A 16441-nucleotide genomic window follows, 5' to 3' on the forward strand; every position below is an offset into this window, starting at 1 on the left:
TTCCCCTGTAAACCTGGCACTGAAGAGCGTGCCCTAACTGCCGGGCACCCCGCCACGAGCGCTCAGCCCGCAGCACCGAGGCAAAAACAGCGGGCACGCGCACGTACAGCCCCCAAGTTTAACTTTGTTCCCCGTCCCACCCCAAACAGGGCGTGAAACATTGCATTGCACCAGAGGAAATGTAGTTGCTCTTGGGAGCTGCGTTGGTGTGCGGGCGCCATTTCTGCTCACTTGAACCTTCACACTGACTGTGTGTGATCTCTTGCTACTGTGAATGCAGGACCTTAATGTTCCCGCACTCGATGAGCATGGGAATAATTGCTGCAAGTCTTTGATGAATGACAGTGACAGCATGTACTGTATGTGTCAGTGGCTGCATTACGACTGATTGCTTCTCAGATTAAATTTGACACTTATCACTGTATTTGCTGACCGCCTGCAAATACATTGATTGTAATTAGATACATCGTCAGCAAGGCTCCATACAAAAGCAGTACTCTAATTTTAAGCGTTCATGAAATGTATGCATCCATCCACGAATGATTCAGGACGTTCTGTGATGTTTCAGTGTTACTGCTTTTACTAGGGTAACAGGAATCCTCACCGTGCTGCTTCTTAAATCTTTTAGTGACGGTGAGGTTAAGGTTAAAGCAGTGGTACATTTGAAGTGACTCTTACTCCTGAGCTCCTCCCCACTGAAGCAGGTCACAAGCCACCACACAGGGAGTAACGTCCATGCTTCCTGTCTATGCTTCCCCCCCCCCCCCCCCCCCCCTTCTCAGTCTGGCCTGGTTCCCCGCGACAACCCCGACCAGCTGATCATCGCCCTAGAGCCTGAGGCTGCTTCCATCTACTGCCGCAAGCTCCGCCTGCATCAGATGATCGACCTGGGCGCCAAGACCGCGGTGAACGGCTACAGCCCCGCGGAGAGCGTGGGAGCAGGGATGACACAGGGTAAAGCACACCTTCATCACACCCCCCTCAATGGCTAACCCCTATTTCACAAAGTTCTCTTAACAGCCAGGGTACATACCTGCGCCAGCTTGCCCCCCACCACTCACAAAATTAACACCCTCATATTCCTCCTCTAATAGGACAAACAGTATCTTTTTATGTTTTTTGTGTATCTCCCCTGTGGATGTCACACAGTTGGAGCTTACAGAAAAATTCCTGATACCTAGTGACCATCCAGTCTGTGCGTGCAGTGAGCCATTTTCATATCTAATTCTGCACACATCTTCAGTTATCAGTGGTGAGCAGTCTTCTTTAGCATAACATTTTTATGCGCATTAATATTGGTTTAATGCGGCAGAGCACAGTTTGCCAATGATACTTGGATAATTGAATCATAATTCAGACTTTACCCTGAACACAGCCTTTTTATAATTAATAAATTAAGAAAGTCATAGTCCCACAGAACAAATGACTCACCTCTGGTCATTGGTTCAGTAAATACACTGCAGAAGAAAAGTACATGTTACTTTAAAAAAACAGCAATTTGTTATTCATTAACCTGCTGAGTTTCATTTAATTTGCTCATTTGTCTTGAGACTTCTGCCAGTGAAGAGATGGAGGTCATGATACATTGAACAAAAGTATCAAAGTACCCACCATGTGTTCTCGTTTTCAAAACAGCTGTCATATGTTTGAGGATCTATGTTTATGTCCATTTGTTGATGTATGCATGCAAATTTATTCCCCATTTACAAGCTGGTTGTAAAGGGCATGTATGTATATTCTTGGAGCTCTGCATAATTGTAATGTTGGGCAGACTGGCTGCCCAACCTGGGAGAATATACACAACTTGCACCACTTTATGACCTTAGCGCTTGTAAACGTCACATTTTTGCTTTGAATTTCAAACTCACCATCTGGCATTTGCATGATCACTCCCTGTAAAAACGCATGCAGTGGCCAGTCATTACAGATGAGCACATCTCGTTATTCAGGTCGGCACGTTCCAGACTTTTCTTGCTTTCCTTTTCTCACTTGCTCTTGCTACTCATTCCCAATGTACTGTTCTCGATGTAGTGAAATGCAGTGAAATACTGTATGTACCCTCTCTTTCTCAGCACACCTGTGGAGAATAACTTGATTTCAAATCACTGCATTCAGAAAACATTGCAAGCAGGGGCTGGGCGAGAGGATGAGGTTTGATTGCTTTTTGTGTTTGAGACTAAAAAATAAATCTTTCATACGCGTATTTGATCTCCTCAAACACAAACAGGAAGAGGAGTGCTTGTTTCCACAGCACTCACTGTACTGACTGCCCATCCCTGACTGAGAGTCAGTTCCATTTTGCCAGCACATGAAGCAGCAATAGCAAATCAAGGGGTAGATACCACCACCACCGCTCACCTAACCCCAGCGCTTTGTTTTCTTATTCACATATCTCTCTTGTGGTTCGCAAGAGTGTTATTGGTCAGAGAAAGGCAAGGTTCATACTCCCCTTGATGAGGACAAAATCAAAGTTTCTTCTTTGATTCTTTTAATTTTTTTGTGTTTTGAAGAAGTCACAGACGTAAGTCCAAACGTGTGCTTTCTGTCTTTGAATATTTATTTTTTTTAAAATGAGAGGTAGAAGAGAGCTAGAGAGCTTGAAGAAACATTGTGTTTGTCCTCATGTAAAGAAGCACGAACCCATTCCGAGATTAAACTGAACTGAAATTTTTCAGTTGGTTTCACACACCCCCAGTGAGTTTGACCACGGGCAGCACGGTGGCTTATTTGTTCCCATTGGTGAGCTTAGACCAGCTGGTTTGGTGGTCTACTTCAGTCTGACAGGAGTGAGCGTTCCTTCTGATGCATACCCCTGCATGTTATTTAAATATTGTCCTGGGTTAGGTTTCTTGTTTCATCCGTATGTCAGTCATTATTTAAGTTCATCTATGCAGTTGAGGCATGCGTTGATGTGAACGCTGTTCTTCCTCGATGTTTGAACACTTAAGATAACAGGTTTTACATAGTTTTAATTTATTACTCTATTTGGTCTGACCATTGTCATATTACGTTATATTACATTATTGTATTTTGGCAGACACTCTTATCTAGAGTCACTTATATAGGTTGCAGCGTCATCCATTTATACATCTTAAGATTGACTGAGGCAGTTGTGGGTTAAGTACCTTGCCCAAGGGTACAACAGCAGTGCCCCAGTTGGGAATTGAACCAGCAACCTTTTGGTTACAAACCCTAGTCTTTACCGCTACAAAACAGTTTTTGGTGATTGCTAGCATTGCAAAACTATTTTTGCATGCAAACCAAAATTGCATTTGACAAAAAATTCATAGACAAAGCAGATTACATGTAGGCTTTACATAGGTCTAAATTAGACCTGTTTGTTATCTAGAGTTTATTCAGTGTAACATTTTTACATTAGCCCTTCTTGGTAATCCTTATACATATATAGCTACTTTAAAGAATGCATTTTGTGTTATACAGAAGGCAGAATGTTAGTAAAATTCATTAATTCATTAAATCTAAACCCGACCTCTGAATCATATATCACTAACAAGGACTCCACTTTCTGATCCTCTTTCAGTTTTAATTAAATTTTCAGGGGCCTCATTTGTGAGAAAGTGCAGAATAATTTTTTCGATGTGTTCTGCTTTTGTCTTGGCTTTGGCTCAATCACATTAAAATTGCAAAGGCCGTTTTGCAATTCTACTTGACAGTATCCTTTTTTTTTCACTTCAGCTTATTAAATCAATCTCGGTTAAATAGTGACTCATCTTTCAAAAGCAAGTATAACTGAATGTATTATTTCACAGATATATATCATTGTACATAGGGACACAAATATGACATTACACGCGTGAAGGTCAACATTTTTTTATTTCATAATCATATTAACTCTATATAACCAAAATCACTGGGCTAATTATTATAAAGCCATTCATCTTTGTTATGCGGCTCAGCGAATTTATGTCTCTATGTGAAAGTCTGTCTCACGCTGTTCTGGGGTCAGTGCCAAAGGTGACTTCATTCTCCAATATTGCCATTGCTCAATGCTCGACTTCAATAGGCAACGGTTGGCAGTTTTTGCCGTCTGACATTTCTGTCAGTGTGAGTAAAATGCAAATCCTCTGAACGTGGTGATGACAAGACTTACCGCATAATAACGAGACAGACATTGCATGTGCCTACATTTTGAAAGCCATTTTCCATCCATCACTTTAACGGAACAGCTCTGTCAATTCTCATGTTGTGGTTCCATGAGGCACGGCATTGTGCATTTCTTCACCCGCTTAATCGTACCAAAATGAGGGTGCAGTCACCGTGTCACTGTGTGTGACTGTATGACTGTAAGGAGTGAAAGGCACCGTGGGTTGTTCTTTACAAAAGTAAAACCCTGGAAAAGTTTTTAGTTGACTATAACCTTGCTTTATACGGGTGGCTGATTCATATTCTTCGCGCATCCAACTGACCACTTTCGCCTGCGAATAACTTTCGCATAAATTTCGAATAAAACCTTGTTTCAGGGTTTAATCAGATATGCTTGTGAAATAATCATTGTCAGTTATTGGAGGGAATGATATGAAAGTGTTGATAATTCTTCAGAGAAAAGCCCTGAAGAAAAAAACCCATAAGAATGACAACGTGTGACAACGAAGGTTAGGTGCCAAGTCAGGTCTGGTTTTTGTATGTGGGTGTTCACGCTGAAAGCATGCACGTCACAGTGTATGGGCACTGCATTGATGAAACAACAAGTGGCCTTCGTTACAGTTTCTAAAGTGTCCCTAATTTCATGTTTATATTTGGCCTTAAGGGAATTAACATTTTTCTGTGGCCATTGCGGCCTTGCATTCTAACAGCTGTAATGTAGTGTCTGAGGCCATGACAGTGAGGGTCTATGTTTAAAGCTATCTTGAGCTGTTAATTCTCCAAGCTCAATTATAACTACTCTGTTGACATGTTGCTGATTGTATTAACATTTTATTAACTGTATTGCTGGGTCTATAATTTATAAAATTATAAAAGATTCTTTTAATTAGATGGAACTGTATTATATCTATTTTGTAATACACTTTCATACCTCTGAATGGTAAGTGTATAGTGCACAGAATAAAGTACAAAAAAATAGGCGACTAAGGTTAGGGTTAGTGAAGTGTCTACAAAGTAATGATGAATAATAAATGAGTCTCGTTCACATATAAAGAGTGGAGAAGTTATGGTAATTATATGTGGCTTTTTTTTTTTGAAGGAAGGAAAGAGTCTTTAATTTAAATAAATTACTTTAACCTTGAAGAATGAAACAGTCTTTGCTATGAAATGGCAATTAAGCTCATATTCCTTTTGACTAAAAAGGATTGCAGAATAAATTTGAAATTTCAGGGGAGCGCTTGGGTCCAGGTCTTTATTTAGCCCCGGCCAGCCAGGCCTGATGGGCTGCTCTTCCTCAGACAATGAGCCCAACTGTCTGTGGCGCTGGCTCTGCTTTCCGCCCTGGCGGAAAAGGGTCTGAAACATCCAGGGTGCGTGAGTTTAATGGCGCTCTGAGTTTAGAGACGAGTGTCAGGATGTTGGGTGACGGGGGTGGGGGTGTTTTTGTCTCGTCGGGAGGCCCACAGGAAGGAGCTCTCACCACGCAGCTGCCGCCGCTTCCTCCCTCCGTTATCTCGGCCATCAGGTCCCTCGACACCCAACGTTCCCGCAGCGTTTCCACAACGTTCCCCCATCGCTGCACCTCAGTCGCCGCGATGCCACAGCACCGAGGGAGCATTAGGTGTCAGCGGGGGGGGGTGCGATTCCCTCCCTCTCCCAGGGGCGATTGTGTTCCTTCTCCGTGACAGATGTGGGAAGGAATCCATTCGCGGGTTCCCCCTGCTGCTCCAGCTGTCAGAGAGGAAACGTGCCTCGACATCGCTTGCCGTGCGCACTACCGCTGTTTCCTACTACAAACGCTGACGAGCCACGAGGGGTTTGATTCTTCTCTGATGTCATCGTCAGCCAATCAGACGGATACCAGTTGCCTTACTGAAAAGATAACTTTAGAGGTTGGAAAATGATTTAAAAAATTGGCTCCCAGCATTGTCATTTATAACAACCACAGAGGTGAATGAATTTATATATACTGAGGAGAGCCAAGATAGTTAACGTTAGTTAACAGCTGTTAGTTAACATTTGTATAATGTGCTTGCATATTCTGTGCATGCTGTAGTCAAAATAAAATGTAAATGAATGTCATTTTGTTGTACAGGATCCACTAAATTTGATAGCTGCAATGCCATTCTCCTGAAATAATGACCTACTAGGCAAGGGTTTTTATAGAAAGTCTACACCTAATAAATTGCCTCCCTAGTAACAATGGCAATGACAATGACAAACAGTGGCAATTTTTGGGCACTGACAAGGTATGTTTGGCTTTTGGTAAACTGTTAGGAAACCTGCTCTCCGTACAGCTATGGTTTATATTACAGTTCTGTGTCACCTATCTTAAGTGGCTATTATGGCCTGCAAAACTGGCGGAGAAAAAGACCAACTGTTTGCCGACCTTAGGCCGTTGATTGACAGCTGTCATAGCTGTGAGTACACGGATGAAATCCGAATCAATCCGATTATCACAGTATTTATTTCGGGAGCTAATGTGCGATCACACCAGCTGGTGTTACCAGTACTACTAGAACTAGAAATGCTAGAACGGTTTGGGGGTTTCACTCAATAATTTGCGGCAGCCGCAGACCCTGGACTCCAGCTGCCGGAGGAGGCCGAAACCTTACAAACAGCCCCATCTGCGCTGCACACTCCCTGCCAATCACACGCCGCCTCACAACGACAGCATTCACACAAAGGCCGCACCTGGGACGGGGAACCCCCGGTCCTCAAAAGCACAGACGCCTTTTCGTTCTCAGAGGTGGATGGGTGGACAGATAGTTATTATTGTTTTGATTCGGATATGAATAGAGAGGGTCAGCTGCGGATCTTTTCGCAGGTGACTTAAAACCTTCCGGGCGTCGGGCCATGAAGGATTTGGCCCGTGTCTCGGCCCTGCTGTCTCTTGCGGTTTGACACTAACAAGACACCAAGCGGTGTAAGCATAAACCCCTTGCTGTATCCAGCCGCCCGAATCATTATTTCTCATCACCTTATTAGAGTGGGTCATAATAATGGTGCTCTATAAAGAAGTGTTGGGCAACTCTGCCAAATTATTTCTTGAAAACATCCTGTGTGCTACAGTCAGGAAGACATGTATCATATATAGGTGCACCTGATAATCAATCAGCTGTTCTCTCATTGCGCAACACTCTCCTCCTTTTTAAGATGAGACACAGCTAGGTGTTATATTTTTATGGCAGTAACATGGCATTGGCTTTCTGTGCATCACCTCAATGACATGCAAACGAAGAATGGGATGTTTTAGCATCATGGCAATTCCAAAGTGACCAGAAATACACATGCTGTGGACTTCTTGCATTTGCAACAGGTTTAGCGCTATTTTTTCTGCATGTATCTGCAAATCTCGGAAAAAAACTGGGTTGAAGAGTCAGGTATTTGGGGTGGGGACAGCATGCTTGCCATCATCGCCATACAGTTTAACTCCCCCCAACTAACCATAGTGTTCACACAGTCCCTGCTGCATCGCCCTGCCAGGGTGACTCTGAGAACCCCCCCTCCCCTCAGCGGGGTTTGCTCAGCAATGTGGGCCTCCCACTCGCTGAGACACTCATTCTGTCGCTTGCCTTACATTGTGAAACTTCCTGAGCTTTCCTGAGCGCTTCCGCCTTCTCACACTCGGTCATTCTTTCTCTGTCAATAACCAGCCAAGGAACATGTCCGGCGCAATCGGCAGAGCCGCACCTTTTTGGTGGAAAATGTCATAGGAGAGCTTTGGTCGGAGCTGGAAGAAGGTAGAGTCTCTCTCTCTCTTTCTCTCTCTCTTCACTTTGTCCACCCACACAGTATTTGCTCTTGCTGTTTCTGCTACCACTGCTGGCCATGACACAGGGGTTTGACCACCACCCTAGTCCTAGTCCTCCACCCCCCCTAAAAAAACACTTTTATTTATTCAATTGGTAACTACAATGTAGCTTAACTGTTTCTGTTTTGCTGGATGCCTGTCTGTTCAATTCACTGTCTAATTTCTCTAATTTTCTCTGTGCATCAAACATTAGACTTTGTTTACGGAGGTGGTCCTGGAAATTTGAAAAAACACACTTTTGGGGGTGGGGTGGGTGGGAGGTGACTGTTACCAGTATGTTGTTTTATTTTGATTGTCTGAAATGCAGACGTGCACTAGGCAGTACTAATTAATACATTGGTGTGACATATGTGATTATACAGCGATTTTAAGATGTCCCACATGCCTTCCCATAGGAATGATTAAGTGCAGAGCAAGGGGTTGAAAAATGCCTGAGTCTTACAAACAAAGGTCATATAAACACAGACACAGACGTCTGCCATAAAAATGCATTTTGACATATTTTTTCCCCAGCATAAACAGTCTCAGGGACACACTGATACATTGGACACTCTTTTTGAGGGATTCTATAATAGTCATCACTCTAAGACAGGAATCCAGCCCTGTGTGGGAACTAGCTTATTTTTCAGTCCCCTCTGCTTCATGGCCGATGCACCATGTCTGAGTAGGAAATCTAGGTCAAAAATGCCCACATGGTTTGAAGGGTTGTGTCAGTCAGCCAGCCTGCTCTTGCGCTACCCAAACGGGATAATTTTTGAGGAGGGCAAGAGCGGTCAGGCATAGCAAAAGCCTGTCAAACAACACGCCTCCCCCCACCCTCCCCATCCCCCATCTGTCTGTCTGTTAAGTGATGCCTCTGTGCTGGCCTCCAGGTGACCGGTACGTGGTGGTGGACTGCGGGGGAGGCACGGTCGACCTCACGGTTCACCAGATCCGGCTTCCAGAGGGACACCTGAAAGAGCTCTACAAAGCCTCAGGTAGAGTGACCGATGGTGACCGCTCCTTCTCACCTGACCCACATCCATTTACAGCCTTTAGTGTCTGTGAAGCAGCACAATGCAAATAGATGCTGCTGTCAGGAGCCACCTTCCCCCCAAAGTAATGCGAGGCAAATGAACAGTGCACCTGCATTGTATGCAAATGTAATGAAAGACTCCATGCTGCATAGCGGAGGACTTCCCACCAGGTACACTACAACTGGAGTTACACTGTCATCCTTGAAATTTCACATCTAAAAAATATAACAATTGGCACATGCTTTGATGCGGTCTGTCATTTTCTGTATGTACCATTGCTCTTGTGACTTGATTTGATGCACTTCTGTACCCTTGCTTTGCAAGTCCCTCTGGATAAAAGCATCCAGCAAGTGACAGAATTTACAGTGTTTAATCTCAGCCTCTTCAATAGCACACTAGGTTTTGTGCTCTACTGTAATCCAACATCAATGCCTTTTTCTTTCTGTAAAAACAGCTCCTCTCTAAAAATAGTTTCGTAATTACGTCTGTAATTAAATGTAATTATGGACGCTGTTTGACTCTCGCCCACGTCACACTCAGGCGGTCCCTACGGCTCCATCGGCATCGACTTCGAGTTTGAGAAGCTCCTCTGCAAGATCTTCGGGCCGGACTTCATCGACCAATTCAAGATCAAGCGGCCGGCGGCCTGGGTGGACCTGATGATCGCTTTCGAGTCCCGGAAGAGGGCGGCCGCACCGGACAGGACCAACCCCCTCAACATCAACCTGCCCTTCTCCTTCATTGACTACTACAAGAAGTTCCGCGGCCACAGCGTGGAGCACGCACTGCGCAAAAGCAAGTGAGTTTGTGTGTGTGTGTGTGTGTGTGCGCGTCCGTGCGTGCGTGCATGTGTGTGCGTGTTCGTGTGCTCATGTGAGAGATAGAAGGGGCAGGGCTTCCTCTCTGGCTCGGCTGATTAGTCTGAACTTACAGAGCTTTAAAACATTGAAAGAGCACCTTGACAACAGGGCGCCTTGTTTGTAAGATTTTTGAGAGCGCCATCAGAGCTCACATGTGTTCATTAATGCAGAGAAGAATTGCCATCTCAGCTGTACGTATGCAGTATGTCTGCTGTTTGCTTGGATGTAGTGGCTTTTTGTACCACTAGGGGGCACATGCGAGTGCATTCCAAGCTGCCAGTTAGAGCACTGGTTGTCAGATGGCTAAACAGTCCCCATGATATTTCTGTGTTCATACAACAGAAGTACACCTGAATATTTTATGAACCAAGTCCATCATCACATTGATCTCAAAAAACAATTGCTAACCACTACTGCGGATTGTGATCGCATTCCTACCTCCGTTTGGGAAATGCTTGTGCATTTTCTGTGGTATTGATATATTCTGTCATTGCGATGATTTGTTGCCATTAGTCTACAGTTTGACCAACTTAAGAAACTGGGTTTTTGCTTCCCGTAAACTGCCTTAATAACAATCGTGTAACTGGGTATTCAGCTAATGGATATTGTGACATCTGTAACAAAGAGCAGCATAGAGGAGTAAATCAATACATTGATTTGTACTGCCAATGTCATTTACTGTGGGCTGCATAGTAAGCAATCAGTGGAATAAGGAAGGCGTGGTACAGAAGGCAGTAGTCAACTCCAGAGAGACATATCTGTGATTTCTTTAATCGCTGTAGTAAAGCCAATGTTATTTCTGAGATTACATATTAGTAATATGTAACATAGTTGCAGTGATTTATTAAATTACCCAAGGGTATGTGCATGTATTTTACCACTTACAGTGTTGGTTATTTATTGATATAATTTAATAAGACCACTTTGCTCATGGGTACGAAACCAGTGCCCAATATAGAATTTGAACTTGCAACCTTCACATTGCTAGTCTAGTTCCCTGTGCCATGACTATTACTCTACTCATCTTATTTAGCTGTTGTCACTCTGAAATCCACTATTTTATAGTTACAACATGGGATTTGCTAACAGCTGTTAAATCACATAAAACAACAGTAAGACATATGTTTTCACCCACTTTCTCTAGTCTGTGGAGGTCTGCACTGTGTAATCTGTAATGGCAAAGACACGCACGCATATAGATTTTCATGTCCTTGTGGGTCCTTTTGAACCCTTTGAAGATGGCTTCATCTTTTGAGAAGTGCAGCCTTGTACCAGTCCCTCGGGGGGGTCTGCGGCTCATGAATCAAGATATTCTGTTCAGTAACACCGGTTGGTGCCATATTTATTGAAGTGGATCACTACCATTAACTGGAAAGGCAGGCACCTTAGAGAGTGCTTTGAGGAGGCACATAGATGATTCAAGCCTTCTTAAGATACACCAGGGAAAAGAGCTATAATAGGAGGAAATGGAGATATGCTTGTAAAATATTGCTCTTAAAAGTATTCGATTTTTGCATACAAGTAAAGCTGTTTCCACTATTGGCAGTGATAGTCATCACCTGAAATAAACCTGTATAGACTTGAGTTTTATGTACCAGAGTACAGTATATTATGCTGTCTGCAGCAGAAGCATGGTTCAGCTGAAAACAAACAGCCTCCTTTGTCTGTTGAAGGCTAATTTGTAGGTTCTGGGGAATTGGAAGAGTGAACAACCCCAAAAAACAAGGAGACGCATACACGCACATTCAAAGCTGTCAGACTATTCCATACTACTGGCTGACTGATAACTGGAGATTCCAATGGATTTTCTTTATTTATACCACAGAAATTTACCTTCATATCTTGTGAACTGTTCTTCCTTGTGTTGATCACAAACCCAAACCGTAACCACAACCTCAAGTTCAAAAACACAGACTGTAAAAATTGAATACCTCAAGCTTGTCTACATTAGGACATAATCTTACGTGGGATTGAACTGAAGGAGTACAGCCTTATGTAAGACAACTCAAGATTATTGAAAGCATAATCTTACAGGTAAATGTGAAGGTTGAGACCATGGTCTGTGGGCAGTATCTGTTTGACACGAGGCTTTTGGATAAGCTTGAGGGTTTTGAATAGATGCACCATGGTTCAGTTCCCCTGCCAGTACTACACACTGCTACCACTGTGAAGAGTATAACTACAACGTGAGCAAGCCAAGCAGACCTGGATGGTGATTACATGTAAAAATGACATTCCTCTCTCTCTCTTCCCCAGCGTGGACTTTGTGAAGTGGTCTTCCCAGGGCATGCTGCGGATGAACCCGGACGCCATGAACGCCCTCTTCAAGCCCACCATAGACCACATCATCCAGCACCTCAGTTAGTCCCTCTCTCTATAGTCACCATGGTAGTCACCATCAGTCCCTTGCAGTCACCGTTCATAAAATTGGCGGAGGCGTATACCACAACCTGAAATTAGAGGTGTATTAGACTGAAGGGCTTGTGCTATATCCCATAATGCTATAGCCATGCACTGGAGGCTCACTTTAATATGTGCAAAATGCTTATCAGTCACATGGAAAAATTGCCAAAGTGTAATCAAAACAGCTATTATCTAAAAAGTTTAACATTTAAAAATTTAGCTAACAGCTAAAAAGAAAAACACCAGCCCACCCCATCAAAAATAGATAAACATAAAATTATTAAACACACCCTATAGGAACATGTGTTCAGATACTCTAAAATCTAAAATCGCAATCAAAATCTGTTATCATTCTTTTGACAGTGTATTTTGTCCCAGTAATAGTACAGAATGTTATCTTATTACAGTTTTTTGTTATGAAATTTTTATGTTTCTCCAAAACCTACGAACAGTGACAGGTGTGTCATTTTGGGGGTACCTCTGAACCTCAGGGAGCTTTTGCTTGGGCGAGCGGCTCAGTGGCACCCTTAGGGGTATGACCTCAATAACGCTCAGCCAGCTCAGCCAAATGCGTTTTAGGTGCCTCTCGGGGGGGGCGGGGGGGCGGGGGGGGGCCATCACACAGTCATTCTAATTAAGGCCACATTTGGGATGCACCCAAATGAAAATGCAGAGTTACTGACTGTACAAAAAATGTATGTCTTGAAGTTTCATTTGTCATTATATGTGATTTTCTAACATGTCAGTCAACTTTTGCTAGGCATTTTACATAAAGAGATTCTTTAGGTGTTTTTCATTTAGTTTATTATGACTAAGTACTTTCCTTGAGGATGTAAGCACGGTCTCGCTGTTTAGATTCAGACCCACTCTGTGCAGTGCTGAATTTAGACCATTAGATTCCAAGTAGGTTATGCTTTAATCAAAAGGTTAAACAATGTTTTTTTTTTTACCTCAAACCTGTCACTGTTGAATTCCATGTTACCCTTAAATAAATGCCATTGTCTCCTGCAATGGTTCGAATCCCTCCAAAGCCCTTAGTGGTTCTAATCAACCAACATGAGACCTTCGTAAATCCTGGTATGTATAACATTCATGGCTTTAAGGCGGCATTGAAACTGGGCATATTGCATCAGTGTAGGTCGTGTTTGAACCAGCGTCTTCAGTTTGCTACCTCAGCCGGTGGGTAATATTTAATGCAGCTGCGTGCAGCAGTGAATCTGCACTGGAGAGAGCAGACATGCAGCCAGACGCTGCAGCCCCCCCCCCAGCTTCTGCTGATGCTGTCCTGTCCGACAGAGTTCAGGCGTCCTTCCTAAAGTGAGCATGCTCATTATTCATTATTCATGGGCAGAGAGGAAAGTAGGTCATATTATTTTGGTACACTCTGCTTGATGTCTGGCTGGCTGGCTGGCTGACGGCACGAGAGGCTGGTCTGGAGTGGACGGTGCACTTTGGGCTGGGGTTGTCACTTGGCCACGGCCGATTTACACATGATTTAACTAGCTGATAAAGGACCTCTAATTTTAAGTTTATTATGATTCTGGTATGTAAATATAATTACAATCGCCTTCCTTACCTATACAGTCAGTTAAGCCAGTTGTAAATGAAAATGAGAAGAATGTTCACAGGAAATTCAGAAAAGTGATACAATAGAGATGTATGCTAAGACTGAATCAAAGTGGACAGTGTAGGAACAGTGTTCAACAGAGTGGGAACCATCAAATTCTAAAGGCTATACATTTGGTTTAAAGCATCTCCTACATTATCATGATAAAATTCATTCATATGAAGAATCAGCATATATGTATAATGCACTAATTGCAATGTCTGCTGTGATGTATTTTGAGCTTAGTTTTTTTTTTTTATTTTCATGGTGATCAGTCATATAAACACACATATTCCAGTTAATGAAGACAGAATAAGAGCAGTTTCCTAATTACTCAGTCCTTGATAAAATGTGCTCTCATTAGGTTTATAACATAAAATTTTCATTGGTTCTCACCAAAATTTTTTCCCTCATCTCTGAATGCTGGAGCAAAAGGCCAGGGCTTCCCATGGTAATGCTGTCTCCTGCCCCCCAGGTGAGCTGTTTGAGAAGCCGGAAGTGTCCGACATCAAGTTCCTGTTCCTGGTGGGCGGCTTCGCCGAGTCGCCCCTGCTACAGCAGGCGGTGCAGAGCATGCTGCAGGGCCGCTGCCGCATCATCATCCCGCACGACGTGGGCCTGACCATCCTCAAGGGGGCGGTGCTCTTCGGCCTGGACCCCGGCGTCATCAAGGTGCGCCGCTCGCCGCTCACCTACGGCGTGGGCGTGCTCAACCGCTACGTGGAGGGCAAGCACCCGCCCGACAAGATGCTGGTGAAGGACGGCACGCGCTGGTGCACCGACGTCTTCGACACCTTCATCGCCGCCGACCAGTCGGTGGCGCTGGGCGAGACGGTGAAGCGCAGCTACACGCCGGCCAAGCCCTCGCAGCAGGTGATCGTCATCCACATCTACTGCGCGGAGAAGGAGCAGGTGGGCTTCATCAGCGACGCCGGGGTGCGCAAGTGCGGCACGCTGCGGCTGGACGTGAGCGGCACCGAGAGCCCCGCCGCGCGCCGCGAGATCCAGACGCTCATGCAGTTCGGGGACACGGAGATCCGCGCCGTGGCCGTCGACGTGGCCACCTCCCGCAGCGTCAAGGCCAGCATCGACTTCCTCAGCCAGTAGATCCTGTCCCTGCCTCCCTCCGTCCGCCCCCCTCTGCCCCTCACACCCCCACCCCCCCCCCCCCCCCACCCCCTCCTCCTGGCCAGCATGTGATGCCCGCGGTGCCGTTTCGCCGCGGTCCCGCAAGCAGATTCGATACGTTATCTTAACATTAAAGCGACATTGACAGCACGTCGCTCATTCGCTCTGGTTGTAGTGAGTCCAGGCTAGGCACCACCCCTCTCTTGCTTTCCCAGTCTGTCCAACACCCCAAACCCTCAACCCCCCCACCCCGGGAAAGCCAAAATGTCCTCTCCAATGCTGGCTCTTTCATCGCCCTTGTCCAGTATATGCTCACAGATAGCATACGAAGCAGCTCAGTTCAGATCGACATAGCAGGTGGCTTACAGACTTCCAGTACGTGAACTTCCCATATGAAGTTCCATCACGCTTAGCCAATTCACTATTAACACATGTAGTATCAGATGGTTCGTATTTAAACCGACACAGACCCGGGGTTGGAAATCACTTGATTAAAATGGAAGCAAGGGAGAATGGTGAGAGTGGTCACCCAATAAAATCCTGATTGAGCTGGAATCAGTAGAACATTGGTGGCTTTCAGAACCCCCCCTCCTCCCCCCCCCCCCTGCCCTTTCCATCCCCCATGTTTAAAAGAATTCTTAACAGAGGTGCAAATCTAACTCACAACTGAATTTTAAGCTTATTTCTGCTTTAATGACAGAATCAGAGCGGTGTTTCAATGATCCAGGAAGCTTTTAGGCTTGTCCTGTTCAATGCTGATTGTACAAAGAACCCTTCACGCATCACAGTTTAAAACAACCTTTTCATGTTTCTGAATGGCCAATATGTTTTTATCCTTTTTTTAAAGTGAGCAAACAATGATTTTGAACATTGTCTTATTAGAACAACATCCATGTGCTGATAGAAAGTCCATTTAGTCTATTTTGTCATTCTGTGTTATTTTAATTGTATCATAATTTTAGTATTTTGGTGAAACTCTGAAAGCTGACACACTATTATCCAATAGAGTATACTTGTCCAGGGCAGTCACTGGCTGATGAATGTGATAAGATGTACACTGCAGATATAGATGATGGAAAAACTGAAGGACTAACATATCTTCCGGACGACAGGCTTGCTTGACAAGCCCATGTTTCATTACCTGCTAACCTCCCATGAAAAACCACCTCACTGGTATGCATATTGCGCTGAAAAATAAATAAACCCTAGAATGTGAAATGTTTATATAAATACAAATGGCTAGGTAGGAAATGCTGCTAGCTATAACTGCAAACTGATTTTAATATAGCCACAGCAATATGCTTGTTGCCTTTTGCTTTTGTTATGCCTGCCACGCAAAGGGGAAAAAAAAGCCACTTCTTAATGTCCTTTTTACGTTTAATTCAGGGGGGTCACCATCGTGAGAACCTCTGGGATCGATGAAATGATGAAGTAAAAGAAAAAATGTTTATTTCTGTAAATACAGTATTTAAAACATTGTACAGATTTTTTTAGCCTTGTTATTTTAGCG

The 16441-nt window shown here is 44.1% G+C and overlaps 1 protein-coding gene across 2 annotated transcripts in view; it reads left to right on the forward strand.

Moving 5' to 3' along the window:
* hspa12a (heat shock protein 12A) overlaps positions 1-14953 on the forward strand; it is a 52444-nt gene extending 37491 nt beyond the window's left edge. Inside the window, exons 7-12 of one of the 2 annotated variants that reach the window (XM_036546639.1) lie at positions 783-954; positions 7761-7847; positions 8791-8895; positions 9475-9733; positions 12051-12154; positions 14279-14953. In XM_036546639.1, coding sequence (XP_036402532.1) covers positions 783-954; positions 7761-7847; positions 8791-8895; positions 9475-9733; positions 12051-12154; positions 14279-14910 — 1359 coding nt within the window. In that variant the 3' untranslated portion in view covers positions 14911-14953. The remainder of the gene's footprint in view (positions 1-782; positions 955-7760; positions 7848-8790; positions 8896-9474; positions 9734-12050; positions 12155-14278) is intronic. The other variant, XM_036546640.1, reaches the window with a different exon arrangement.
* The last annotated feature ends 1488 nt before the right edge of the window (positions 14954-16441 follow it).

The sequence above is a fragment of the Megalops cyprinoides genome, chromosome 15, assembly GCF_013368585.1.
Source record: "Megalops cyprinoides isolate fMegCyp1 chromosome 15, fMegCyp1.pri, whole genome shotgun sequence".
NCBI classification, from domain to species: domain Eukaryota; kingdom Metazoa; phylum Chordata; class Actinopteri; order Elopiformes; family Megalopidae; genus Megalops; species Megalops cyprinoides.